General features: G+C 45.3%; 1 protein-coding gene across 6 annotated transcripts in view; it reads left to right on the top strand.

The window, feature by feature from the left end:
* MAST1 (microtubule associated serine/threonine kinase 1) overlaps positions 1 to 25,872 on the top strand; it is a 156,169-nt gene that overhangs the window by 109,657 nt on the left and 20,640 nt on the right. For 5 of the 6 annotated variants that reach the window (XM_068274227.1, XM_068274224.1, XM_068274225.1 and 2 more), the window contains 13 exons: positions 3,242 to 3,380; positions 4,872 to 5,004; positions 6,595 to 6,760; positions 8,199 to 8,300; positions 12,133 to 12,255; positions 13,748 to 13,857; positions 16,535 to 16,695; positions 16,822 to 17,009; positions 19,808 to 19,993; positions 21,197 to 21,426; positions 23,193 to 23,315; positions 23,392 to 23,528; positions 24,848 to 25,032. In XM_068274227.1, the coding sequence (XP_068130328.1) occupies positions 3,242 to 3,380; positions 4,872 to 5,004; positions 6,595 to 6,760; positions 8,199 to 8,300; positions 12,133 to 12,255; positions 13,748 to 13,857; positions 16,535 to 16,695; positions 16,822 to 17,009; positions 19,808 to 19,993; positions 21,197 to 21,426; positions 23,193 to 23,315; positions 23,392 to 23,528; positions 24,848 to 25,032 (1,983 nt within the window). The remainder of the gene's footprint in view (positions 1 to 3,241; positions 3,381 to 4,871; positions 5,005 to 6,594; positions 6,761 to 8,198; positions 8,301 to 12,132; positions 12,256 to 13,747; positions 13,858 to 16,534; positions 16,696 to 16,821; positions 17,010 to 19,807; positions 19,994 to 21,196; positions 21,427 to 23,192; positions 23,316 to 23,391; positions 23,529 to 24,847; positions 25,033 to 25,872) is intronic. The other variant, XM_068274230.1, reaches the window with a different exon arrangement.

Raw genomic sequence — 25,872 nt, forward strand, 5'->3', positions numbered from 1 at the left:
AAAAGGAAACAAATATAGCAGCATTCATATCACTCTCACCTTGGGATCACATTATGAGAAACTTTAACCCAGGATTGAACTTCATAGCAATCAGTAGCTGATACCTCCTTTCCATGAGAATTTTCTTTCTTTTCTCGAATAGATCATCAGGAAGGTCTGTACGGCTGATATTGTGGTGGAACCCCTCCCACAGTGTGATGTCATGAACAAGGCCCTGACAGTTTACTGTGTAACCTTGTTGCATTGTGGGAAATAATGGTTGTTTCCAACTACCAAGCAAGCCATATCTCCCTCTGAGGAATGGTCATTTACTAAGTGTTCTATGCACAGAGATCACCTGGCAAGACTAAATGTCACTGCCTCTTATACATTTCAGAATGTAAATCAGGGAAAGGAAAAATGTTACAATGGGCAAACTAAATCATTTATAAATGAATATTAAAAAACAAAAAAAGCAATTTTATTCATTACATTATTTTCACTACTTAGGTTGGCTTGCCTTCTTAAAACAGAAGGAATTTACAATAATTCAGCTTTAAGTGAACATCTGTGGTTACCCACAATGCACAGCTACTGAATATGCAAATTATCTCTTTATGCCCCTGAAATCCAGGCTTACATCGGGAACCGGTGGTGTATAGCAAGCCTATAGCTTTGAATTTTACAGAGCTCATCAACCCCACAAGCAGACAGCCTGATCTTTTGGTCCTCAGTGCATGGCAGGGATTGATATGGCTGTATGGAATAGGGGCTTGGACCAGGACAACACAGTAACCAAGCAGCTCAGGGTGACCCAAACCACTAGGAAAGTGTAGGAGACTAAAAGAGACTAAAAAGCCATCCTACTAAAAAGCAATGCAAACCAACCTAAGCATTGTTTTTTAGTAGGAGGGCTTTTTGGTCTCTTTTAGTCCCCTATACTCTCCTTGTGGTTTTGGGTCACCCCCAGCTGCTTGGTTGCTGTGTTATTTCACTACAGTTCCTCTTTAAAGTGGTACTGCAGGATTAAAAGTTCAGGCACTGCTAAATAGCCCACTGATTTCAGATTTGTTATTTACAAATAAGGCTTTTATCTACTTGAGCTAAAATAGTGGTATTTTAAAGAGGAACTGTCGCAAAAAATGTAAAATGTAAAACACATACAAATAAGAAGTACATTTCTTCCAGAGTAAAATGAGCCATAAATTACTTTTCTCCTATGTTGCTGTCACTTGCAGTAGGTAGTAGAAATCTGACATTTCTGACAGGATTTGGGCTCGTCCATCTCTTCATGGGGGATTCTCAGCATGGCCTTTATTCTTTATAAAATACATTCTCTGAAAATTATTAATACAAGATTCTGGCCAGCCTCCCTGCTCACTGCACACTATTTTGGCGGTTGGACGGAGCAACTGCCATTCACTAAGTGCTTTTAAAAATAAAGAAAACCCTGAGAACCCCCTTATGAAAAGATGGGCTAGTCCAAAATCTGTCGGTAATGTCAGATTTCTCCTACTTTCTGTAAGTAACAGCAACATACGAGAAAAGTAATTTATGGCTCATTTTACTCTGGGAGAAATGTACTTCTTATTTGTATGTGTTTTAAATTTTAAGATTTTTGCGACAGTTCCTCTTTAAAGAGGAACTCCAGTGAAAATAATGTAATGTAATAATGTATGTATAAATGATTTAGTCAGTGTTTGCCCATTGTAAAATCTTTCCTCTCCCTGATTTACATTCTGACATTTATCACATGGTGACATTTTTACTGCTGGCAGGCGATGTCAGCGGAAGGAGATGCTGCTTGCTTTTTTGGCAGCTGGCAACAGCTGTTATTTCCCACGATGCAACAAGGCTCCCACAGTGTGATGTCAGGACCATGGTCCTAACATCACCCTGTGGGAGGGGTTTCAACACATATCAGCCATACAGAGCCCCCTGATGATCCGTTTGTGAAAAAGAATAGATTTCCCATGGGAAAGGGGGTATCAGCTACTGATTGGGATGAAGTTAAATTCTTGGTTACGGTTTCTCTGTAATGTATCTTCCTGCTGCATCAGCTCCAGTGTTGGTGGGGTTTGGGCAGAGCCTCAGTTTCTACAGCATCATATACCCCACCTGCCTTTGTGAACACCAATATACTGTACTTTCAGGCCCTGAAGGCAGTATAGCACACTTCATTCAGCTATGACACAGGCGCAGTTGACATGTTTTGATTTGAACTGGCCCTGAATGTTCCTCAACTTCTACAACACGCTTACACAGCACTCTAAGAGGGACTTTAGCGAAAAGGTGAAAAAAATAAATCAATATATTGCAAATTGAGAAGTTAAAAAATAGAACAGGGATCAAGAAATGGATGATATTCGCCATATAATTTGTTCATATTCTTTGATCTTTAATAAGCCTGCAGGTCATCATCTTTACTACTGGCAGACAAGAGAAAAACTAAACAGCACCAACTGCCATTATTTATAACCACACCCACTAACATCGCGATAGGCTAAAAGGTTTTGTTTATAGATATATGTATATATATATATATATATATATATGCTCACAGGGAGATACTGGTTGCTTGGCAGTTGGAATCAGACCTTATTTCCCACAATGCAACAAGGCTCCCACACTGTGATGTCAGGACTTAGGTCCTGACATCACACTGTGGGAGGGGTTTCACCACAATATCAGCCACACAGACTCCCCTGATGACATGTTCAAGAACAGGTAAAGATTTCTCACGGGAAAAGTGGGTATCATCTACTGATTGGGATGAAGTTCAATCCTCACAGTTCCTCTTTAAAGATTCTGACCCCACCCCCAAGGCAATCACAGAAGCAAGGCCTGAGATGGATTCTAATGAACTACAAACATAAAAGAAAATGCATAAAAAATATCAGAGACACTCTTGCTTTAGAAGTGAATAAGAATCAATGCAATAGAAAAAGTTAGGGTACACAGTATAGATGAATGTACCCTAAAACGCTCTGTAGCCATCTCTCACTGTGGGTTGATCATTTGTGCTGCATTTGGCTACAGTGAGGGGCGGAGAGGTTCTCTTGGTTACAAAGCCATGAAATATTTATTTTTTGCTGCTATGAGGCAAAACTTCTCGGTGGGATTTGTTTTGCCTTAATGTATATTCAAACATCTAGCACTGAATAGTGTGGTCAAACTGAAAGGGATCTGTCCATGTAAATCAATATTTATGGTCAGTGCATGTGTGTGGACTCTCCACTGATACTGTGTCCTATCCCGACAGGAGGCGATTGCGCTACTCTTCTGAAGCACATCGGGGCTCTCCCGCTGGAACTGGCACGCTTGTACTTCGCTGAGACGGTCCTGGCTCTGGAGTACCTCCATAACTATGGAATTGTTCATCGTGATCTGAAACCAGACAAGTGAGGGGCAGTCAGTGCCTGTACTAACGTGTGTTATATACTGTACATATCAATAACGCCTAAAATGCACATTACACATCACATAATACAACAAACATGGCAAAGCACTAACATGTGTTATATACTGTATATGCACAGTAACGCCTAAAATGCACATTACACATCACATAATACAACAAACATGACAATGCACTAACATGTGTTATATACTGTATATGCACAATAACGCCTAAAAGGCACATTACACATCACATAATACAACAAACATGACAATGCACTAACATGTGTTATATATTGTATATGCACAATAACGCCTAAAAGGCACATTACACATCACATAATAACAAACATGGCAATGAGAAGGACTGGTCCCGGCCCGCGTCCCTTCCCTCCCTGCTGATTGGAGGGAAGGGAGGCAGGCGGGGAGCGGCACTATGGAGGAGGCGGGGGAGCGGCGGGACTGACACTTCCAAAGGTAAACAGCCAGCTGCAACACACTGCGTGTCGCTAGCACGGCTGTGTGATTTATGGGGGACAGCAGAGCGCAGGGGGGGCCTAGGGGGGATCAGAATAGCAACAGAGGCTGGGCATTATATGCAGACCCAGCCTCTGTGTGCTATTAGGATTATTAGAAACCACCTCGGGTTCTCTTTAAGCCAAATAGAACAGCGCTGGACTAAATAGAGTCACAATATCATGCTTACAGTATCATGTTCAGTGTCTGGCAAAAAACGTAATCAGCAGTAGCCTATAATGTTTCTAAATGTATGGCTTCCCACCTTGCAACATCATAATCCTCTACACTGCAGTGCAAAACTTTAGGATAGCATATCGCACTAAGCCAAAGTCAAAGAGCCAGAGTACAATGCATACGTCACTCAGGTGGCCGGCATGTGGGATCTACCCAGAGTCCTTTGTAATCTACCAGTAGATCATGATCTTCACGATGGGCACCCCTGCCCTACACTCTCTCCTCTACACTCACACTACTTTATATATGACTTAGCAGTGTGTTTATGACTGATAGAAATATTCTCACACTGTCACTAGGGTGCACCCCGTTATTTTAACAGCTTGTTGCTAACTGGACATATCTTTTTACATGTATGGGAGATGTGGGTGGAGCTATTTATATTCAAACATGGCGGCCCAATGAACACAACGTGATTCAATACTGTAATATTTCAATGGGCCTTTCACACTCCTACTTTTGAGGTGAAATGCTTTCAGACGGAATAATGCGCAGTGTGCACTGCGTTACCGGGCAACGCACCCAGTTAAGTCCATGGACTATATGCTGCACTGTACAGGTCACATCACAACAGTGAGCTACAATGGGACTTTTCCTGACCATTGCGTTGTGATCCTATTTTTCCGGATGCACAATGCAATGAATAGAGTGTGAAGAAGCCTGAATCCTGCTGTTGCGTCTGTATGGCTGTACAGTGGTGATAGTTTATAATGCTTTCTCTCCTCTTTTTCATCCCTCAGTCTTTTGATTACCTCCATGGGCCACATTAAACTGACTGATTTTGGCCTATCCAAAATGGGACTCATGAACCTCACCACCAACTTATATGAGGGACATGTGGAAAGCGAGGCCAGAGAGTTCCTGGACAAACAGGTGATAGCAGAGAAATACTGGCAGATTGAGGTGGGAGGGGTGTTCACATAGCTCCTCCCTCCTGTCTGTCATCCTGTGGTGGGAGGGACAGACCCCATGCCACATAGCTCCTCCTCTCTATGTCACCCTGTGGTCAGAGCGACAGACTCCATATCATATAGCTTCCCCGTCTGTGTCACCCTGTGGTGGGAGGGACTGACTCCATGTCACATAGCTCCTCCTGGCAATGTTACCCTGTGGTGGGAGGAACAGACCCCATGCCACATAGCTCCTCCTCTCTATGTTACCCTGTGGTCAGAGCGACAGACTCCATATCATATAGCTTCCCCGTCTGTGTCACCCTGTGGTGGGAGGGACTGACTCCATGTCACATAGCTCCTCCTGGCAATGTTACCCTGTGGTGGGAGGGACAGACTCCATGTCACGTAGCTCCTCCTCTCTGTGTCACCTTGTGGTGGGAGTGACAGACTCCATGTCACATAGCTCCTCCTGTCTGTCATCCTGTGGTGGGAGGGACAGACCCCATGCCACATAGCTCCTCCTCTCTATGTCACCCTGTGGTCAGAGCGACAGACTCCATATCATATAGCTTCCCCGTCTGTGTCACCCTGTGGTGGGAGGGACTGACTCCATGTCACATAGCTCCTCCTGGCAATGTTACCCTGTGGTGGGAGGGACAGACTCCATGTCACGTAGCTCCTCCTCTCTGTGTCACCCTGTGGTGGGAGGGACTGACTCCATGTCACATAGCTCCTCCTGTCTGTCACCCTGTGGTGGGAGGGACAGACCCCATGTCACATAGCTCCTCATGTCTGTGTCACCCTGAGGTGGGAGGGACAGACTCCATGTCACATAGCTCCTCCTGTCTGTGTCACCCTGTGGTGGGAGGGACAGACTCCATGCCACATAGCTCCTCCTGTCTGTGTCACCCTGTGCTGGGAGGGACAGACTCCATGTCACATAGCTCCACCTGTCTGTGTCACCCTGTGGTGGGAGGGACAGACTCCATGCCACATAGCTCCTCCTGTCTGTGTCACCCTGTGGTGGGAGGGACAGACTCCATGTCACATAGCTCCACCTGTCTGTGTCACCCTGTGGTGGGAGGGACAGACTCCATGTCACATAGCTCCTCCTGTCTGTGTCACCCTGTGGTGGGAGGGACAGACTCCATGCCACATAGCTCCTCCTGTCTGTGTCACCCTGTGGTGGGAGGGACAGACTCCATGCCACATAGCTCCTCCTGTCTGTGTCACCCTGTGGTGGGAGGGACAGACTCCATGTCACATAGCTCCTCCTGTCTCTGTCACCCTGTGGTGGGAGGGACATACTCCATGTCACATAGCTCCTCCTTCTGTCTCACCCTGTGGTGGGAGGGACAGACTTCATTGTCACTTAGCTCCCCCGTCTGTGTCACCCTGTGGTGGGAGGGACAGACTCTATGCCACATAGCTCCTTCTGTCTATGTCGCCCTGAGGTGTGAGGGGAAAACTGTAGGTCACATTGCTCCATTCTGTTTGTGTATCCCTGTGGTGGGGAGCTTGTATTATCTGATAAATAGAGCGATACATATTTTCTATCTAAATTCCCCAGGTCTGTGGCACCCCAGAATACATTGCACCAGAGGTGATCCTGCGTCAGGGCTATGGAAAGCCTGTGGACTGGTGGGCTATGGGAATTATCCTGTATGAATTCCTGGTGGGCTGTGTTCCTTTCTTTGGCGACACCCCTGAGGAGCTGTTTGGTCAGGTGATCAGTGGTGAGTGTGGCCTCTGTGTGCTGTAATACTTCTCATAAGCATGACCCATGAACTTGTGGTTAGGTTCCCTTTATAGCAAATAAACTCTTGGGCCCATATCCTATTAACTTTTCTCCTGAGTAGATATTTTCAAACCTTACAAATAAAAGCTCCCACCATGCAAGAAAGTTCTCAAAAACAGTTTCACACAATACAGCAAGGTCCCCGTTATCTGAAACTCAGGCAACTGGAAGTCTCAGCTAACCGGCATGCCTGAGGGGGATAATGGGGACAGTGCTTTGGGGGTTTGCAGGGCATCAACTACTTATCCAGCCTCTGGGTGGCGTCTCCTAGCCATCCGGTAGCTCTTAGCAGCTCTTTGGCGTCCGTGCATGTCATGGCTCCCAGCGTGTCACCTAACCCAACGCTGATCGCGGCCCCTAGGAGCTAAAGGAAGGCTAGAAGACGCCATCCGGAGGCGTGGGAAGTATTTTATGCTGCACAGTGGGAGGGGGTGGGGGGTGGAGCTTTGTGCTATTTCAGCCAGTTGCTTAAACAACCGGCATGCACATGTATTGGGCATCAGGCAATCCCTGCCAATGCCGGATACTGGGGACTTTTTACCCATTTTTTAGTACTTTTTCAATTGCTAAGTGGTGGAAAGTTATTTTTTTAGATAAGATGGAAAAAAAAATTCTCCTGAGGGAAAGCTCAGGAGAAAAAGTCAATTGGATAAGGGCATAAGAACAGTTTAAGCCTTTATTCAATTATTTTTCTCTAGGTGATATTTTCACACCCTATCAGTAAAATACCATTTAAGCCATCAGCAAGCAAGAAAATACTCCAAATAATTTTTACAGTACTTTTTCATCTTCTTTTTGGTACTTTTTCAATTGAGAATGCTGAAAAGTTAATTTAAACAGAAGATCGAAAATGATCTCCTAGGAGAAAACTTAGGAGAAAAAGTGAATAGAATAAGGGCCATTGGGGTTGATACAGAGTGCAGAGAGCGCACGGCAATATTCCAATTTCTACCAACAGCATTGTACCGCGAGTTACGCTATAAACATGACCCACGGTACTCAAGTAGTGTGAGCATTGCTATGAGGACAAGCATTGTTAATGGTACTTGCTACTTGAGTACTGCGGGTTGTGCCTATAGCGTAGCTCGCGGTACAATGCTGTTGGTAGTAAATGGAATATTGTCACGCGCTGTTTGCACAACCATGTGTCCCCTGTTCATCCACGTAAATGTATTTGCACAGGGCCACTGGAGATCTATATACATCATTTTGAATAAGACAGCTAGATGTAGGGTGTGTGTGTTGAAATGGGGAAGGGGAAGCCTGGGGGGGTATGAGGAGGAGATGGTTCTACCAGAAAATTAGAGATTGGATTCATGTCTTTGCTTTGGTTTTATCCTGCCTTAGTTTAATCTCCATTGTTTTACCTCTTTTAGATGACATAGTCTGGCCAGAGGGAGAGGAAGCCCTTCCAGCCGATGCTCAGAATCTCATATCCAGCCTCCTGCAGACAGACCCCTTACTCAGAGTGGGAACAGGTATGCAGACAGACCCCTTACTTAGACTGGGAACAGGTATGCAGGCAGACCCCTTACTCAGACTGGGAACAGGTATGCATGCAGTCCCCTTACTCAGACTGGGAACAGGTATGCATGCAGTCCCCTTACTTAGACTGGGAACAGGTATGCAGGCAGTCCCCTTACTTAGACTGGGAACAGGTATGCATGCAGTCCCCTTACTTAGACTGGGAACAGGTATGCAGGCAGTCCCCTTACTTAGCCTGGGAACAGGTATGCAGACAGACACCTTACTCAGGCTTCTAACCAGTGGCTTAGCAATACGGAATGCAAGGTTGCAACCACACCGGGGCCCCTGGCCCAGAGGGCCCTCCTTCATCCATTGTATTAGCTTTTCATTGCTGCTATACTGGTAATGAACATGAGTCGGGGTAATCTTTAGGGCTCAAACCCACTAGCAGCCTTTTCTGAATGCTGGTGATTTAAGAAGCTCTTGCTAATGCAATTCTGTTGCTATGGGGGATTTTTGTAAAATCACATCGCTCAAGTGGGATCACATCCATAGCATTACATTAGCAAGAGCTTTTTAAATTAAAGGCACTTAGAAATGGCTTAAGTAACGTACTGCTAGTGGGTTCCAAGTCTTAGGGCTGGAACCCACAGGAGCGCTTTTGCCAGCGTTTTGGCAGCACTGCGATACGCTAGCAGTTTGCCAAAACGCTCAGCTGATGTTAATGGATGGGGCAACTTCCACAGGAGCGATTGCGTTTCCCAGAAACGCAAACGCAGGACCTGCAGCATTTTGGGAGCGTTAGCGCTTCAATGTAGAGTATTGAAACGCTAGCAGAAACGCTCAGCAAAACCTAAACTGAGCGGTTTTGCTAGCGTTTTGCGGTTCAGCACACTGTAACAAAATGAAAAATAATTCACAGGACCAATCAGGATAAAAACGCAAAACGCAAAACGCTAGGCACCCGCTGGGGAAAAAAATACAATGTTGCAAAACACGACCAAAAACGTGCATGAATCCGCTTGCAAACCGCTCAGACAAAACGCTAGCGGTTGCGTTTTGCGTTTGCGGTTTTCAGTGGGTTCCAGGCCTTAGTCTGATTACACCTCTCTGACACTGCAGCTGTTCTTTTAGAGAACCCGAGCCTCGTGTTCTCTTTAAGGCTAAATATCAATAGAGTGTTTGGAGCCCCGTGTAAAACTCGCACTGCGGCCTTAAGCTCCTCAGTTATGACACTGTTGCTAACCACTACGCCACCATGCTGACCAGATATAAGCCAATTTCCATTGATTGAGCCGAAGGGAACATAATCTATTCTTCCCTGATCCGATAGGATGATCGAATCAAATGGGCGATCAAACAGGAAAATATAGAAACCTTTAATTGTTGCATTGTGTGCCTAGCATAAGTGTATGGTTTGGAAGAACTGTGTTATAGTCCTGTATCTTGGTCAGATCACTGCAGGTAATCGTCTGTATGGAGTGTAATAGAGCTCTAATGATTGTGTCATGCTGGAGTTGTATTGACCAATAGCTATATAAAATGAAATATGTTATGATCGGTCCCTTTGGTGAGCTCGTGCTGGCAATATTTTACCATATATATCAGTGGGAACATTAGAGAAAACACCTACCCTGCTCTCTGCTTCATTCTTCACTGCTCAGCCTGCTTGTTAGCAGCCCTGATAAAATCCCTGACTGAGGATTCAGGCTGGCTTTGCTCAGGTATCTTTATAGCTGAGTCTGTCTGCTCTTATGTCTTTTCAAGCCCAAGCCTGCCTACTTGTGGCTCTGCTATAATGACTCAGCTATAATGATTCCTGAGCAAAGCCAGACTGAATGCTCAGTCAGGGATTTTATCAGGGCTGAAAAGAAGCAAACTGAACAGTTAAAAATGAAACAGAGAGCAGGGTAGGTATTTTCTCTAATGTCTCCACTGATGTATATGGTAAAATACATGAGGGTGCTTCGTCTCTGGTTCACTTTACCCCCAGCTGTACGGATATATCCGTCCCTTTTTCCATCCTTTCACACCCAGGGACGGAGATATCCGCACCTCCCGCACTCCCGCCACTGCCCGCACTCCCGCTCGCTTGTGCGCACGCACCCGCTCTTGTGCATGCCGCCGACCGCTCGCCCGGAGATCAATGAACGGGAAAAACCTTTCCCGTTTGCAAGTCCCGCAATGATCCGCTGCTTCTACGAGAAGCAGCGCGATCATTGTGAAGAAAACAAAAGTTTCCCAGCCTCATAGCAGTTCCTGCAAGCGTCCTTCCAACGCTTGCAGGTCGCATAAACAAAAAGTTACTGTGGCCATCTTGTTGCCAAATAGTAAAACTACACCCTAAAGCATTTTTCATATTCAAATACATTAGTTTTACACAAAAAATTAACTCATTACCTCCCACACTCCCCAATTTATTTTTTTTGTAATTAAAAAAAAAAAAAAATTACAATTAAAAAAAATACATAAATAGTTACCTTAGGGACTGAACTTTTTAAATATTTATGTCAAGATCGTATAACACTGTTACTTTATAAACTATGGGCTTGTAATTAGGGATGGATGCAAAACTGAAAAAATGCACCTTTATTTCCAAATAAAATATTGGCGCCAAACATTGTGATAGGGACATAATTTAAACGGTTTTATAACCGGGACAAATGGGCAAATAAATTTCATGGGTTTTAATTATAGTAGCATTTATTACTGGTATTTAAAAACTATAATGGCCGAAAACTGAAAAATAATGATTTTTTTCCCACATTTTTTCCTATTGTCCCATTAAAACATATTTAGAATAAAATAATTCTTGGCATAATGTCCCACCTAAAGAAAGCCTAATTGGTGGCGAAAAAAACAAGATCTAGTTCATTTCATTGTGATAAGTAATGATAAAGTTATAGACGAATGAATGGAAGGAGCGCTGAAAGGTGAAAATTGCTCTGGTGCTCAAGGGGTAAAACCCCTCAGTGGTGAAGTGGTTAAAGGACATCCCAGGTGAAAATAAACTGTTGAGATAAACAATTGTACAGTATCTATCCTTAATCTCCTAAAAATGACTTTTCTAGATATACCACAGTTTTATTTTATATTTAAATCTAGTTAGTTTTTACTGTTTCACTGTCTCTGCTCAATGACACATGCATTGAAGTATGCCAGAGCTAAAATCTATGAATTATTACCACTTTGGGCTTGATTCACTAAAGGGTGCTAAGTGTTTGCACTCCAGTGAAAAGCCTCTGAGCACGTGTAAAGGCACTTTGCACACGCTAGTACGCACGCAAAAGTTTGCACGCTCAAAGTTTAGCGGTGCGCGCAAAATGTCGCACCGTTCGCGTGCTAAGAATACTTAGCACGCGAACGGTGCGACGTTTCGCGCGCACCTGTGCGACGTTTCGCGCACCGCTAAACTTTGTGCGCGATCAGCAACAGCTTTAGACGTGCAAACTAGTTAGCACCCTAGTTTGCATGTCCAAAGCTTTTAGGCGCGCTAACTAGGTTAGCACCCTTTAGTGAACCGAGGCCTTTGTATCTCTTTACTGCTCTCTGAAGCCATTTACTGACAGAAAAGTGTTTTATGGCTGTAATTACTTATCCGTGAGGGTTATGTTACAGTGTGACCCAGTCCAACCGGTCCCGACCCAGACAGAAACGGTCACTTTGCATAGCTGATGTTTAACTTTTTAGGGCAGAGAAAGAAAAAAAAGGAACACAACATAGTTATTTGTGTGCTAGGCACTGTACATACACATGTCTTATCTCATCATGTCACATGTCACCTCGGTTGTCCTTTAAGTTGTGTGTGTTTTCTTTATGTTGTTTTTTTTCTATTTACCTTAGGAGGAGCTATTGAGGTCAAAGTACACAAGTTTTTCACAGATTTGGACTGGAACGGGTTACTGAGACAGAAGGCAGAATTTATTCCTCATCTGGAGGCTGAAGATGATACCAGCTACTTTGACAGTGAGTAAGAAACACAACTCAAAAGAGAAAAACTGCTATATAGTTTCACAAAATATTGATGAGGTAATAGAGCAGTCAGAGGTTGGGATAGGACTGGTTACCCCTGCAAAGCAAACCCCGCGGATGCAGAAATGGTACGGTGAGCGCATCCACCATTCCATTCACTGCTTCTCTCGTCTTCTGCGCCGTCCGCCACCATCTCAGTTCAAACCGCCACGCGTCACGGAGACCAGGAAGCATGGGGCCTCCTTGTAAAGCGGACCTGTACTCAGAACTTCCTCTCGGCTCTAAAAGATAACCAACAGCATAATAGTTTTGTGTCTACTTGCTGCTTTCATGGAAGCAGACATATTGTTAACATCCTGTGTTTACAAATTAGCTTCTCTGCCAAGGCTGCCAAGATTCCTGGGCTGACACAGCTGAGAGATCAAATTACACTGGTGATTAGTCACAGATGAGGGGGGATTAGGCAGGCTAAATTCTCTAATTGCATACAGAGTGCATTTATCTGTTTTCCTTCTGTCATGTGCAAGAGTTCAGGTCCAGTTTCAATTGTAAAAAATCACTGTGAATCCTACCTAGCAACAGGGAGGATTCTCATTGGCCCTCCATGAACCAATGAGAATTTTCGCTGTTGCAGCAGGATTCCCATTGGTTATATGCAAACCAACGAGATGCCTCACCCAGGAGCTGGGTTGCTGTAATAAGGTGTTACAGGGTCATAGTTAAAGTGAACCTATGCCGAAGCTCAGGTTCAAAACAACCTACTGAGGCTTCCCTCCCTTGTCGGCAGCCCCTTGTTGTAGAGCGCGGCCCCCTCCTATATCGGGGCCGAGCAGCTCCACTTCCTCATTCATGGTCGCACTGTAGCTGCGGGAGCCCGGCCCGCTCATGTGCAGTAGCACGGGGCAAGCGGCTGCGGCTCACTGGGCATGCGCGGGCGAGCTCAGTCGGCTATTGTGCGACCATGGATTAGGAAGTGAAGATGCGTGGCCCCAGAATGCTTTGTTGCTAATTTTCTTGGGGGGCGATTTAGAATACCTGTTTTTATTCATCAGGCCGCTTCGGCATTATAATCCAGACTGATTCGCTGCAACAGCAGAACGAGGTCTTTAACCCCCCTGAAGTCCCCGGGGCAAAATTCTTCTCTCCTTATGGGTAGAGGCAGAGCTGTATGCTGTAGCTCTGCCTCTGCTTCAGTCAATCTCCGCCTCTCCCGCCCCTCTAGTCTGCTTTCACTGAGAGGGGCGGGGAGAGGAGGAGATTGATTTGACTGGAGGCAAAGCTCTGCCTCCTCTGGGCAGTAAAAACCATGACCTGGAAATTAATTTTCTTGTTCTGCCGCGCTGTTGCGGCAAATCAGATTGGATTATAATGCTGAAGCGGCCTGATTAATAAAACAGGTATTTTAATTCTTTAACCATTATTGCAGGGGTAATAAGGTGCTGTACTGACAGAAACTTGTTCTCATGTAAACGTCTTGTGTCTTTAGCGCGATCAGATCGATATCAGCATATCAACTCTTATGATGAAGATGACACAAATGATGAGGATTCTGTTGAAATTCGCCAGTTCTCCTCCTGCACTCCAAGGTTCAGTAAGGTGAGTTTAGTAGTGTTATAAAAGCTCTGTAATTCAGTATCTGTGGACACACAAACATATAAGTGTATATAAATGTATAGCTTTGCATATAAATGACATGGGATTTATTTGGAGTTTGGAACAACATGTATTTATCATTAAGAATTAATGTATTATTTATTTAACACAGACACAATGAAAGCATCCATTAGGACAGGGAACGCCTACTGGTGGGATTATAGTATAGCTGGGTTCACACTCATCAGTGCGCAAATGTTTTTCACATGTGATTTTCCAGACATTATGCATGTTTATTTGCATTTTTCGGCCATGTTCTTTCAGTGTAGCTAATGAAAGTCAATGAGAATTTGCATGTGGTATGCTGCACACATGAAAATGCAAATGCAAATTTAGGATTTTTTTAAGCAGAAGTGTTCCATTGACTTTCATTATATGTGTGGCAAACATGTTTTTGCTAATTTGCACACAATTTTTGATAATGTGAACCCTGCCTCAGTGATATCACTGGCTCCTTAGGCAGTATAAACAATGCATGTATCTATTGCTTCTGGGAATTGTATCTTATGTGTTTCCCTCAGCAAGGCTCCCCAAATGTCCCCCTCCTCGCACCCCCCGTCTCCCCCTCCCTAGATGTGCGGCGCTGCTTCACCCACCTGCTCCCAGCGTTCCAGCGATGGGATCTCTATTCGCCCCGTCCAGCGACCTATATCCATGGCTACAGTGGTGCCTCATGTGGCCTGTTACATGCTGCCGGGTCACATGAGGCACCGCTGTAGTCAGAGAGGAAGCAGGACTTCACGTGTGGTTGGTGATCCCATTCAGGGCCGGGCCGAGGCATAGGCTGGAGAGGCTCCAGCATCAGGGCGCAGTGTGGGAGGGGGCGCAGAATTCATTCAGCTGTCATTCCTAATTGTGTTTGAAGCAGAAAGAAATAAAAAAAGGGGATACATGGCAGTGACTGCAAGCCAGATAACTAGATATTAAGGTGTTGGGGAGGTTGTGGGCCCTGTGGCGCCTCTTAGTCTAATAGCAATCAGTGTTTGATGGCTCGGGTGGCAGGGATGGAGGGGCGCACTTTGGTGTCTCAGCCTTGGGTGCTGGAGGACCTTGTCCCGGCTCTGATCCCATGGAGCAGATGAGCGATGCGGCACCAGTGCAGCATATACCTGGCATCCTGGGGATCAGATGCTGAGGACCAGCAGGAAGGAGATGCTGTCTTGGAGGAAGCAGAGGGAGGTAAGTAGTGCCAGTGCCTGCAATGCACAACCCCATGTGTCTCTCCTCTCTGGCTTTGCGCACACACATCGAGGGGGGGGGGGGGGGGGTCGGGATGTCCTCACAATGTATTGCTGCAGGTGGCAAAAAGTCTAGAACAGGCCCTGCCTACTATTACTGGTATTGGTGGAATTGTCTTATTTTGACATGGGAATGAGTTTTCCAAAGGAGGCAGGGCTTAAAATCTGTGGCAAAGATTACATTTAAATCTAGCTCCAGGATCCTTTTCAAGAAAAATAATGCAATACTTCTTGTGACAGCAAGAGGGCAGTGCAGATACTCTATATTCACTACGCTGTTCAATAACACCAGGCCATTCGTTCTATGAAGTATATATCCATAAAGAGATGATTTGCATATTTGGAAATGATGCATCATTTGTAACCACAGTTACTCACTTTAAAGCTGAATTATCACAAACACTTCATTTTTAGGGCTCGTTTCCACTGCACTCGGTATGTGTCTTGCGAGATGAGATGCAGGCGCATCCCTTGGCTGCAAAGTTTCGAGTCACCTACACCTGCGCAGTAGAGAGGACCCGATCAGGTTCGGCTATTTACGCTTGAGAGCCGCTACTGAACCTGCACTAGATCATGTCAGGTTGATATTGGCCGCGCCTGCGCAGTATTTGTCAGTGCTTGTCAGGGGAAGTTTTGGGGGAGCCAGCGCTGCATCCCGAGTCTACAGAAGATGGGGAAGCCTCTTTGGGACACTGAGGCTTTCCCCTGCTGAGGTAAGTATCCCCCAGAGGGTTTTTTTTTTTGTTAGATATCCCCTTTAAAGCGGATCCGAGATGAAAAACTAACTATAACAAGTAACTTGTCTATATATCTTATCTAAAGTTTAGATAGTTTACACAGCAAATCTGGCTGCAAACAGCTTTAATAGAAAATGATTATTTCTTCCTGTGATACAATGATACAATGACAGCAGCCATGTTGTTTGTAAACATTACACAGAGGCAAGCTTATCTATATCTTGATCACTAAGCCTGTGAAAAAAACCTAATCCCCCCTCCGCCCTCCTACCCTCTGCCTCTGAAATCAATGGCTAGTAACACCTCCCCCTGCCCAGACTGAGCTCCCATGAGCCCTTGCTACTGCCAAGGCTCTCTGATAACCTGTGGGCGTGGTTTATTTAGTTTATAGGAAATTAGAGTATTAAAACAAAAACAAAAAAGTATTTGGCTTGAGGAATGCCCTATAAACAATAGGAAAGGCACACAATTATGCAATGAGTAAAAGTTCATCTCGGATCCGCTTTAAGTGCAATTACTGAAATAAATGGACCTTTGCATGTTATTCTAATTTTTTGAGTTTCACCTGTATTATAAACTGGTCATTACGTGAGGTCAAACAAGCAAAATTGTAAATCTAGAATCCTTTCCGTGAATTACATGCAGGTATACAGCAGTATGGAGCAACTTTCCCAGCTGGAGATGAAACCCTCTTCCGCCACCCAAGACAGCAACAAGCAGGAGAGATCTGAGAGGACGAGTAAGAGAGAGACCCTCGGGGGCGTGACCCTGAGAGATCGCTGCTGGAGGACTGTGTCTCCTGAGATGTAAGGAACTTGCTGTATGGCAATAGCAGTGTACAGTATAATACCTCTTTCTGGATTCCCATGCTGGAATATACAGCATACAGGAAGCAGCTTATATTGGCCTAAACCCAACGCATCTTTTTTCAGGAAACATTTCTCGGACTCGGTGGACGCGGACTCCAGCCCCCCATTGGCTGCAAGACGTCGGTTCTCAGCGCTGGTAGACACGGCTCGATTTGTGGCCCCGCTAGAGGGGGAGGGGGAGATCAGAGTGAGGGGCAGCAGTGGAGGCCATTATACCCACTGCAAAATCCCCCTGGGAGAGCTGGAGCCAGGTGAGTGGTGCCAGGGGTGAGTCCCAGCTGAACTACTAGGACCAGCATACCTGCAGCTTTCTAGCTTCTGATGATTTGAAGTTATTGTGTAGTAGGAGGCATATGGAGGCTGACATATTTATATCTCCTGGCTGTCCTGCTGATCCTTTGCATTTAGTATTTAAAGCCACAGAGCCAGTGTGAGTATTCAGATCAGGACAGCTAATTAACTGGTATTGTTTAAAAGCAATACTGAAGTGACAGTTGGAATAAAGGCCTTCCCGGTCCTCTCTTGGTGTCGTTGTTCCAGCGCTGGCCACCGTTTAAAGTTGCCACCTCCGGGCACCCCTGGAAGGCTTAGGGATCACTTGTTTCCCAGCCAGAGAGATCAGCAGGACACCAGGCAACCGGTGCTGTTTAAAAGCAAATAAACATGGCAGCCTCCGTATCCCTCTCAATACAGTATACCATTAAAGCAATGTGCCTTTTCTGAGATAGGAAGACTGAAAAATGTATATCACGCTTTTTTCCTGGTGGACTGAAAGCGCCACAGCTGCAGTTACTAGGGGCATGCTCAGTAGGCAGCAGCAGTGTTAGGGAGTCTTGCCCATGGTCTCCTTACTGAATAGGTGCTGCCTTACTGAACTGGAAGAGCTGGAAGATTTGAATCCTGGTCTCCTGTGTCAGAGGCAAAGCATATCAGTTTCCTCATCAATATCTGGCCAATTTGGCCAAATTATCAAATCTGCTAAAAATCGATGCCCCAACATGCCGGCCCGATGGATCCTTAGATTGATTTTCATCCGAAATTGATAGATTGTACCGGACGTAAGATAGCGATCGGCGGTGGGTTGGGAGTGGCGTCAGGAATAGCATTGCACTGCATTGAACAGTGCAATGGGGCAGTTCAATAGATTTTTAATAGATTTCATGCTTAAAAGGAACCAGAGCGAAGACAACCTGCAAAATGTTATACATACCTGGGGCTTCCTCCAGCCCCATAAGCCTGGATCGCTCCCACGCCACCATCCTCCGCTGCCTCTATCGCCGGTACTGGGTCCCGTCCCTTCCGCCGGACGCGACCAGTTGTACTCGTGCCCAGGGGTTCCCTCTGGCTTTGTACGCATGCGCCTGTGCAGTACGGAGGGAGCACACTGCGCTTGCGTCGACTGGCTGGACTGGCCGAAATTACGGGACCCGGGACCGGCGGACAGAGGCAGCGGAGGACGGCGGCGTGGGAGCGATCCAGGCTTATGGGGCTGGAGGAAGCCCAAGGTATGTATAAATTTAGTATTATCTCGTCTCTGGGTCTCTTTAAATCTGTAAAAAATCTATATGCAGTGTGTGGAGGGGTTCAGTCAGATAGATCCCTTTCTGATCTGAAAGGGATCTGTCTTTTGGCCACATCGACCAGAGCATGGCCAGCTTTAGGGCCTATTTCCACTGGGAGCTGTGGCCGGGTTCCGACTCGGCCACGCCTTCTGTTCTGCTGGATAGCGGCTAGCCTCAGCCAGAATTGCTAGCCATCCCATGCCTGGCTAAGGGATTCGACTGCGTGGGTACGATCCAGTGTTTGTCATGCGACACAGGCAGCGGTGAAAAGAGACAGGGAGGAGCTATCTAGGCATCGATGGAGAGAAGACATGCCGGTGGACAGTTGAGCGTAAGCTCCATTGCCAACACTTTGCACGTTGGTCACCCTGAAATCAAATGGCACTACTGACATGCTCCCAACCTGCCGTTGATCGAGCATTATCTTCTGTCTGGTACAGTTGACTGATTCAATCGATTTCGGGTGGAAAATGATCTCCATCGTTGGCGCCATTGATTTCTAGCAGGTTCAAGCACAGCGATCTAATCGGATATCGATGGGGAAAATCATTTTGTATGGCCGCCTTAAAAGGAACCCAGTGTTTGAGACCTATGGAAACTGTCATATTTATTTCCTTTTAAACAATGCCAGTTGCCTGGTGGTCCTGCTGATCTTTCTGGTTCTAAATCATACGCCTGAAACAAGCACGCAGCTAACCTTGTCAGATTTGTCATAGACATCTGATCTGCATGCTTGTTCAGGGTTGATGGCTTAAAGTATTAGAGGCCGAGGGTCAGCAGGACAGCCAGGCAATGTACGTTATTTAAAAGGAAATAAACATGTCAGCCTCCATATCCCTATCACCTTTGGTTCCCTTTAATGGTAACTTAAAGTGAACCAGAGACGAAGCACCCTCATGTATTTTAACATATATATCAGTTGGAACATTATAGAAAACACCTATCCTGCTCTCTGTTTTATCCTTCACTGCTGAGCCTGCTTGTCATCAGCCCTGATAAAATCCCAGACTGAGCATTCAGTCTGGCTTTGCTCAGGAATCATTATAGCTGAGTCATTATAGCAGAGCCAGAAGGGGGCAGGCTTGGGCTTGAAAAGACATCAGAGAAGACAGACTCAGCTATAATGATTCCTGAGCAAAACCAGACTGAATGCTCAGTCAGGGATTTTATCAGAGCTGCTAAGAAGCAAGCTGAACAGTGAAGAATGAAACAGAGAGCAGGGTAGGTGTTTTCTCTAATGTTCCCACTGATATATATGGTAAAATACATGAGGGTGCTTCATCTCTGGTTCACTTTAAGGAGTTGGTTAAGAGAGTCAAGGGGGTCTCTTTCTGCTTGTTACCAGGTCCTATGGCTGAGGGGCAGGGCAAATGCTACTTTGGGGGGAGTCTTACGCCGTTACGTAATAAAAGCACTGTTTGGCTGTGTATATTTGGAGTAGTCCAGCTTTGGGCAGGTCTTAAGCTGCTCCTTTTTCCTCTATCTAGCGGACAAGTCTTCAGAATCTCAAGGGCATCAAGACTTAGAAGCCTCCCCTCGCGCCACCAATGACCTTGTCCTGCGCAGGGCCCGCCAGCAGCACCTCTCTGGGGACAGCGACCGGCGGAGAACCAGCGGGAAGGTCATCAAATCAGCCTCCACCACCGCCTTGTCTGTGATGATTCCTACAGGGGGTAAGCAGCTTTTCTTATTATTATTTTATATCACACCAAGGTCTTCTATAGCACTTTACACTTACAGAAGAATAAACAATTGCCATATATAGTTTTGTGGTACAAGCAGGGATGATACAAATAAAACACACCCAGTAGGTGGTAGATAGGAGTAAATGTGAGACTCCCTTGTGGCCTTTTTGGTAAGCTGAAGTGGTGTGAGGTCAGAGAAGGTGGTTGGTTGGTCCTTTGACACCCATTAGGCCCCAGGCACCTACGTAGGTTTCCTGGTGGATGATCTTGATCTGGTTAAAGACTGCCTTGGGCAAGAATCCGGTGTGTGTACAGCAGACGGTTGCATCGCTGTTAGATCCTGCATGCCGGACCATCTCGCCCAGCACAGCCGACACTATTGTTCTTTCTCTTGCTCCGCCCTCTCTGTCATGCACCACACATCCTCCCTCTGCCCCCCTCCATAGTGACAGAACACTTCATTAGCCTCAGCCACAAACTGACGCCTGAACAATCGTGTCCCTACTCCTGTCAGGCAACAGTAATCTAAAGTGTGTACGAGGATTAAAGTGAACCTGTCACGAGTGGGGGTAAAGGATTTATACTTACCTGGGGCTTCTTCCAGCCTTCTGTAGCCCGTCAGCTCCTCGGTGTCCGTCCGTCCCCTCTGTTCTTCCGCTGTCAACCGCAGTAGTCACTCACTATTGTGCATGCGCAGCCCTGGCCACGCCCTCCTTGATTGCGCTCCCATGGCTAGGAGAGCTTTGCGCAGTTGGTCAAGGCTTGTAACGACGCAGGTGCAGAACGCACGCACCTAGGGCCGCGTATCTGCAGTAGTACCCAATGGGATTGGTCGGGGACTTTAGGGGGGTTGACAGTGGCCGAGGGGTGCGGTAAGTCTGCTAGGCCCCATTGCCTTGCATTTCCTGTGTGCTACCCTGCGATAAAACAGAGTAATGCAAAGCAGGTTTTCAATGCAAGTGTAAAAGGGCCCACATTTGTTTTTATGTTGCTTGGCTTTTATTTTGTTGGGTGCCCTAATTGGGGAAGCCAATCAGAGCGTTCTAAATCTATCATCTGATTAAACTGATCACATGCTTCTCTGCTACACACTAACAGCAGTCACTTTAACCATCTCTGTATGGCGCATAATGTAACTACTGTATACATAATACTCTACATATGAATTTGATGTTTAATCTTCCTCTGCAGTTGAACAGCACAGCAGTTCCCCTCTGGTCAGCCCGATGTCCCCACGCTCATTATCATCCAATCCTTCATCCCGGGACTCCTCACCAAGCCGTGACTACACCCCCGCTGTCAGCAGCATGCGCTCTCCCATCACTATCCAGCGTTCAGGCAAAAAGTATGGCTTCACGCTGAGGGCTATACGAGTGTACATGGGGGAGAGCGATGTGTACAGCGTCCAGCACATCGTCTGGGTAAGTTACTGGGGGAATCAAAACATATGTACTAATGGTTGTGACACATGTACTAATGGCTGTGACACATGTACTAATGGCTGTGACACATGTACTAACTGGGCTCTCACTTGGGCTGTATCGCTGCTAAGCACTACATTTTTGCCACACAATGATAGCACTACACTTTTTGTTGTTATATGCATTCCCCGACAAAGCCTTTATTTTAATGGGAGAAACATGTTGGGAATTGTTTTTTGGTGTTATTTAGTATAAGTGAGGGGGGTGTTAGCATACCTGCAATTGTTCCTAAACCTAGCCTACTGAGACTATCAGGCTGTAAACAGTAGTTGACAGGTGGTCTGTGCATCAATTTGGGACTGTAATTGACTGAACTAAATATCCAGATCGCCATAGTGATGGGATGGTGCAACAGATAGCTTTCTGGCATTTACTATAGCTCTTGCTACATTGATGTACACATTGTGTATCAATAGCTATAGACCTTGTTGCAGGTATTCATAGACACCAGTGAGTAGAAGGGTTAGGTTGTATGGAGTTCAGGGGAACATTACCTGGATAAACGTGTGTTATCCACAACCTATTCTCTATCTCCCATCCTCTAGGCTACTTTCCCTCACCAAATTGTAAATATTTAGGACAGTTTAGGTATCATAATACCTTTTCCGAGAGGGGCTTTTATGAGGACTGGTCAACAGTCCCGGTGTTTTGTTGAATTACTGGGTGGCAGGGACAGCTTTAGGTAAAGTAAGGCTCTGGGCAAAAGTGGGTATTTTATTACTGTACTGAGAGTAATGTGGTTGTGAACACTGCAATCCCTGTTCACTGTCAGATTTAGGAGAAATGTGATATGAAACCTATTACCATAGCTTACTGCCCCTCCCACAGCAAATATCACCTAGATAACAGGCTTAGAGGAAACCTGAACTGAAAATTAAAAGTCAAACTAAACATACACAAGTCATACTGGCCTCCCATGTAGTCTACTCCTCAATCTCTTTCTCCTCTCCTGTGTCCGGTTTGTCCACTGTGATCAAGTTATTTCTCCGTCCTCCATTTTGAAAATGGCCATTACCCCATAACAGCTTTCTGGTCAGCACACTGTTAAACTGTAACTTCGCCCACTTGAGCCATAGGGAAACATGGACATTACCGGGCACATCAGTTGTCCACTCACCTATAACTGATAGCAACTGATATATTTCAGTTCTGAGAAAATGTTGTCAGAAGTGAAAGGGTTCATTGTCAGAAGAAAATGGTGAGCTTCTGACAGGAACTGATGGCAAGGTAACTATTTAATGTTCATTTGAAGTTACCTCATGTGTTTATTTTAAATAATTTTACTCAGTACAGGTTCCCTTTAAGCCAATAGGGTTAAGGGGGATTCAATTACCTTCTTCTGATCATAGTGTCCTTATCTTATCCGTAGGAAGCTTTCTGTTATTTGCATGCTTAGATAAACTTGTTACTGTAGCTAAGAAAAAAAAAAACTTCTGAAAATCTCAGTCAGTGCACAGTTCCTGGTAGTTAAGCATAGGCACCCAGAGTAGGTAAAAAGAAAAAAAATGGGAGACATATTGGGAGCCCCCTTTAAGGGGTCCTTATACTTTTATAGAATTGCAGCACGTCTGGGGATCAGATAGTTGTTTTTATTGTATTGATGACCTCTACATTTGAAAGACTAAATTAATTTTTGCCAAGCTTTAATCTACTTAAAAATCTCCCACATTGGTGGTGTCCTCCTGACATTCTCCCCTATGTTGCAGCACGTTGAAGAGGGTGGGCCAGCTCATGAGGCTGGACTGTGTGCGGGAGACCTCATCACCCACGTTAATGGCGAGCCCGTCCATGGACTTGTGCACACTGAGGTAGTGGAGCTGATTCTGAAGGTGAGACATTTTCCTCTCCTTAGTGAAGATAACAACATGGTTCTCCGGTGTGTTGACCGCTGGCATCTCTCCACAGAGCGGTAACAAGGTTCTTGTCACCACAACACCTTTTGAGAACACATCGATCAGAACTGGTCCAGCCAGGAGAAGCAGCTATCGGTCAAAGATGGCGAGAAGAACCAAGAAGAGCATAGGCAGAGATGGCCAGGAGAGGTAAGATGGAGATGCTGGATAGGACTCTATGAGCAAAGGCAGGCCCCAAAGCAGAAAGAAGACCCCCAAAAGATACAGATAGTACACATAGTAAAAGGGACTTCTGTTATGTAGACACATGAACAGTTCCCAAGGAATGAAAACGAAAAAATATTTACAGTGGCAATGATGATAGTAAAACTTAAATGTTACCGATATTTTACTACAGCTAAACCTAACCCTACTCCTCCCTCTGATGCCTAACCCTAAACCCCCCTTCCTGAGGTCTAACCCTAAAACCCCCCTCTCTGACTCCTAACCCTAAACCCTCCTTCCTGATGCTTAACCCTAACCCCCCCTTCCTGATGCCTAACCCTAAACACCCCCCCCCCCCCTCCTGTCTCCTAACTTTAAAACCCCCTTTCTTGACTCCAAACCCTAAATTCCTCTTCCTGATGCCAAACCTTAAAATCCCCCTTTCTAACGCCTGATCTTAAAATCCCCTTTCCTGAAGCCTAACTTTAAAACCCCCCTTTTAGATGCCTAACTTTAACCACTGCTCCCCCCAAACCCCCATATCCCTACTCCACCGCAAATAGCAAAATACAAAAAAAAAAAGATGTGTCAAAAACAAGACATTTCAAAATTTGAAGACAAATGTAAAAAACAATAATTTTAAGCTGTTACTAACTGCCCAAATTTGTGCTTTTGGTGCCCCATAACCAATATTTGCATTAGCAGTTATGGTGGTGCCCAAATTGTCCAGTAGCCACAGTCGCCCCAAATGTCCTGGTGACCCTCCTGGTGACCCTCTGAATATATTTGACAAGGGCTTCTTTAATATGTTCATGGCTGTGCTCCCGTCTGTGTATGAGTGGAGGCATAAATGCGGCCTGTTCAGTAGTATGGAGCCGCCCCATGCTACTGCACTAGCGAGGACCGTACTTGTGCCTGTACAGCGTGGCCACAATCCTATGGACAGGAGCACAGATGTGAAGAATAAGAGGGTCCAGGCTATGGAAAAAGTTCCTGTAGTTTCATTTTTCCCCTGGAGCCTTATCGGTTACTGAGCTGTGCCACAGTGTCTAGACATTGTTCTTTGATCTTGAAGTATTGGAGATGAGGCTTGATTTATGCGTGGTGCTTCTGTGTGTCAGCTACAGTGATAGAAAGCTGTGAACTCTGTGTTGTGTCTACAGATTGCACTGGAAATGCCATTATTATGCATGATGGCAAGGTCATACAGGCATCTATATTTGGTAGCTAATTATGATTGAAGAGCCATCTACTCTCTGCCCATCCTTTTTTCTTTCTTTTCTTTCTTACTCTTCTCCTGACAGTAAGAAGCGCAATTCTCTCTTTCGTAAGATCACCAAGCAGTCCAATTTTCTGCACACCAGCCGCTCTCTTTCTTCTCTGAGCCGCTCTCTGTCCTCTAGTGACAGCCTGCCGGGATCTCCCACTCACAGCTTCTCCGCCCGCTCTCCAACCCACAGCTATCGCTCCATGGACTCTGCATATCTAGGTAGGGATACTGCTCTGCAACGCCTGTAGGGTAAGGCTAGGGGTATAGTCATTTTTCTCTTTTATATAGTCATTTCTGTTACATGTATTCAAAGGTCACTTGAAAACTGATACTTTATATTACAGTCACCTACTTACAAATGACAACATTTTGGAGATACAAACACAGTTATCTTTATGTACAAAATATATTGTAGTAGTGTTTTTTATTACATTTTTGTTGCTAATTGTAACTTTATTGTATAAACTGCTATAAGTATTTTAAAACCTAGGTTCTCAAAGAATGGTCCTCATACCCGAGGAGCTAGGGCCGTTTCTGGCCATTTTGGCACACAAGGCAAGGCAGCTGTTGTCTGCCCCACCCCCTAAACTTATTAAAAGTAAGTCTGTAGCCTACATTAATTGGCTCTGCAGACAACAATGATGAATTGATAGGTTAGATACACAAATATTGTTTCTCAAACCAAGTCTATAAAGATTATATGCATTATTACCTGGACAGATGCACCTCACTGGCTCAAACTCTCAACCTGCATAACAGATCCTTCCTATAAATGTTAAGAGAAGTGTGTATCCATTTTTATAAAGAAACAATCATACTGTTTGTGTGAAGCCTGGGTCTCTACAGGCTGGAATATTGTTCTGGAAATCCAGAAAAGTTGCAACAATAAATACAAAGCAAATTAAAAAAATAACCGCTTAATTAGCTCATGAACAACAGTAACTGCCATCCAGTGTTGTGCTATTCAGGTAACCTTTGTTCTGTTAATCTGTAGAGCCCATTTAGGTGTTAAAACTAAAAAAAAGTGTATTGTTTCTATTTTTGTAGTTCCCTCCCTTT

This window comes from Hyperolius riggenbachi, chromosome 3 (assembly GCF_040937935.1).
Source record: "Hyperolius riggenbachi isolate aHypRig1 chromosome 3, aHypRig1.pri, whole genome shotgun sequence".
In the NCBI taxonomy this organism is placed as follows: Eukaryota; Metazoa; Chordata; class Amphibia; order Anura; family Hyperoliidae; genus Hyperolius; species Hyperolius riggenbachi.